Below are 2,681 nucleotides of genomic sequence, written 5' to 3'. Positions count from 1 at the left end.
CAAACCCCGCCCGCTGATAGGCCCCGGCCTTTCACCAAACCCCGCCCACCGATAGGCCCCGCCCCCACCAAGACCTCGGCCAAAAGCTGTGGCGGAAACGGAGCTTTATTGGGGCGGTGACCCGGAACCGGAAGAGCATCCGGATCCGGAAGGCCTGCCAAAGCCGGAAGTGGCGCCGGACGCGGAGCCGGAAGTGGTGGCGGAGGCGGATCCTGGGCCAAAAGCGCCCATGCGAACGGTGCTCGGCGCCCGCAGCGTCTGCAGCTGTCGGCGGCCGCGACGCAGGAGCAGCTCCGCGCGGAGCCGATCCCGGGCCGGTACCGCAGCGCAGCGGCGGAACTCGGAGCGGATCCGCGCGGCGAACCCCGGGCGGGCGGCGGCGGCGCGGAGCAGAGCGCGGTACAGCGCCAGCGCCTCCCGGCGGAGGTCGCCCCCGGCCATTGGGAACGGCGCTCTACGGGGAGAGAGCGGCATTAATTACGTTAATTAATGCATAATTGGCGTGTGGGGTGCGGAGCGGCCGCAGCCGCACTCACCGCTGCGCTGTGGCGCCGCTGCTGCGCTGCGTCACTTCCGCTTCTGTCGCCCTACGCGCTGATTGGCCGAGAGCGCCGCGGCTGATTGGTTGTGCAGGAGGGGGCGGGGCTAAGGCGGAGGATCCGCCCCCCGGTGGGCGGGGACAGCGGGAAGGGGGAGGTAAAAGTTGGGGATGAACGGTGGGAAAAAAAAAGGAAAATCCCTTGAATTAAGAGGGATTAATTAAAGGAATTAAAAAAGGGCCAAAAAACAATGGGGGGGGGGAACAGGGAAAAGAAGGAAAAAAACGAAAAAAGGGGAAGGGAGGGGAAAAAAAGGCAGAAAGAAGAAAAAAGGGGAAAAAAAAGGAAAAAAGAAAAAGGGAGAAAGGGGGAAAAGGGAGGAGGAAAAAAGGGAAAATGGGGGGAAAATAAAGAAAAAATGGAAAGAAGGGAACACGGGGATTCGAGGCTGCCCAGAATGGGGCAGAACGCGGCGGTTTTGGGGCCGCTGGGTGCTGTGGGAAATGGGATTTTTGGGGGCACCCCCCCCTCGTTGGGGTGGAAATGGGGCTGAGTCCTCTGCTCCCATTTGGGTACAGAAATGGGGGTTTTGGGGCCGCCGGCTCCAGTTTGCGGCGAGAAATGCTGGTTTTGGGGAGGGCGTTTTGGGGCAAGCGTCGGCCCCGCTGCCATCCCACCCCTCCAAAAAGTGCTGATTTGGGGGCAAAAATAAAATTAAAAAAAAAAACAACCACCGCCGGCGAGGAAAGAAGAAGCGGAGGCGGCGTTGTTCCAAAATCGCGGTGTTTCGCCCCAAAATCCGTCCCCTCAGAGCTCGTCCAAGCCGTCGTCCTCTTCGGGGAAGTCCCCCACGGTGACGCGCTGCGGCCGCACGAAGGCCCCGTACCGAGCCGGGCACTCGAAGTAACGGCGGCCACCAACGCTGCGGGGACACGGGGGACACGGTGGGGACACTTGGGGACACGGGGGACCCTTGGGGACAGCTCAGGACCCTGCCTGGGGACGCGGCTGCCATCGTGTTGGGGACGGCTATGGACACCTGGGGACAGAGGGGACCCTTGGGGACACGGCTGCCATCGTGCTGGGGACAGCTGGTGGCACTTTGGGGACAGCTAAGGACACTTGGGGACAATAGGGGACACAGCTGCCATCGTGCTGGGGACAGCTGGTGGCACTTTGGGACCGCTGGGGACACCTATGGACACCTGGGGACACTTAGGGACAATGGGGGGGCCCTTAGGGACACAGCTGCTATCATGTTGGGGACACCTGGGGTCCTTTTGGGGACAGCTATGGACACCTGGGGACAGAGGGGACCCTTGGGGACATGGCTGCCATCGTCCTGGGGACAGCTGGCGTCACTTTGGGACCACTGGGGGACCCTTGGGGACACAGCTGCCATCGCTCTGGGGGCCATTAAGGACCCCTGGGGACACTTTGGGGTCACTGGGGACATCCCTGCCATTGTGTTGGGGGCCAGTAGGGTCCCATAGGGACCCCCTTGGGACCTTTGGTGACATCCCTACCATCGTGCTGGGGACCACTAAGGACCCATGGGGACACTTGGTGACGACTGGGGACCCCTGGGACGTCCCTGCGATCACGCCAGGGGTCACTAGGGCCCCGTGGGGACATCTGGGGACACCAGGGGACCCCTAGGGCCACCCAGGGATACCTCTGCCATTGTGCTGGGGGCCACTGGGGACCCACAGGGACACTTTGGGGTCACTGGGGGTCCTTTGGGTACATACCCGCCATTGGGCCAGGGAACATTAGGGACCCACAGGGACCCCTGGGGACCTCTGAGGACACCAAGGGAGCCCTGGGGACATTTGGGGACACACCCCCATTGTGCTGGGGACCCCGGGGGACATTTGGGGACACTGGGGACATGCCCACCATGGCGTTCGGGGCCAGTAGGGACCTACTGGGACCGCTGGGGACACCGAGGGACCCTTGGGGACACACCCCCATTGTGCTGGGGACCCCGGGGGACATTTGGGGACACGTACCTGCCGTCGTGCTTGCCCACGGGCTCGTCGTAGCGGACCCCCACCCAGTGCCCGGGTTTGAAGTCAGTGAGCCCTGCAGGGGAGGGGACACGAGGTGAGCGCGGGGGTCCGCCGGGTGACACGGGGGGCG

The 2,681-nt window shown here is 63.6% G+C and overlaps 2 protein-coding genes across 2 annotated transcripts; both read right to left on the bottom strand.

Moving 5' to 3' along the window:
• Positions 1–105: 105 nt before the first annotated feature.
• On the bottom strand, positions 106–441 carry SDHAF1 (succinate dehydrogenase complex assembly factor 1). Its single transcript, XM_021383578.1, has one exon. It carries the CDS (start codon positions 439–441, stop codon positions 106–108), a length of 336 nt encoding a protein of 111 aa, XP_021239253.1.
• Positions 442–736: 295 nt separating this feature from the next.
• Positions 737–2,542, bottom strand: LOC110391625. Its single transcript, XM_021383580.1, has 2 exons — positions 1,809–2,542; positions 737–1,568 (listed from the first exon to the last, which is right to left on the bottom strand). Exons 1-2 carry the CDS (start codon positions 2,002–2,004, stop codon positions 769–771), a joined length of 996 nt encoding a protein of 331 aa, XP_021239255.1. The 5' UTR covers positions 2,005–2,542; the 3' UTR covers positions 737–768.
• Between the last annotated feature and the right edge of the window lie 139 nt (positions 2,543–2,681).

The sequence above is a fragment of the Numida meleagris genome, unplaced genomic scaffold (assembly GCF_002078875.1).
Source record: "Numida meleagris isolate 19003 breed g44 Domestic line unplaced genomic scaffold, NumMel1.0 unplaced_Scaffold422, whole genome shotgun sequence".
NCBI lineage: Eukaryota > Metazoa > Chordata > Aves > Galliformes > Numididae > Numida > Numida meleagris.
Note: the sequence above shows the minus strand (reverse complement) of the source record. Positions and strands in the feature narration are given on the sequence as shown.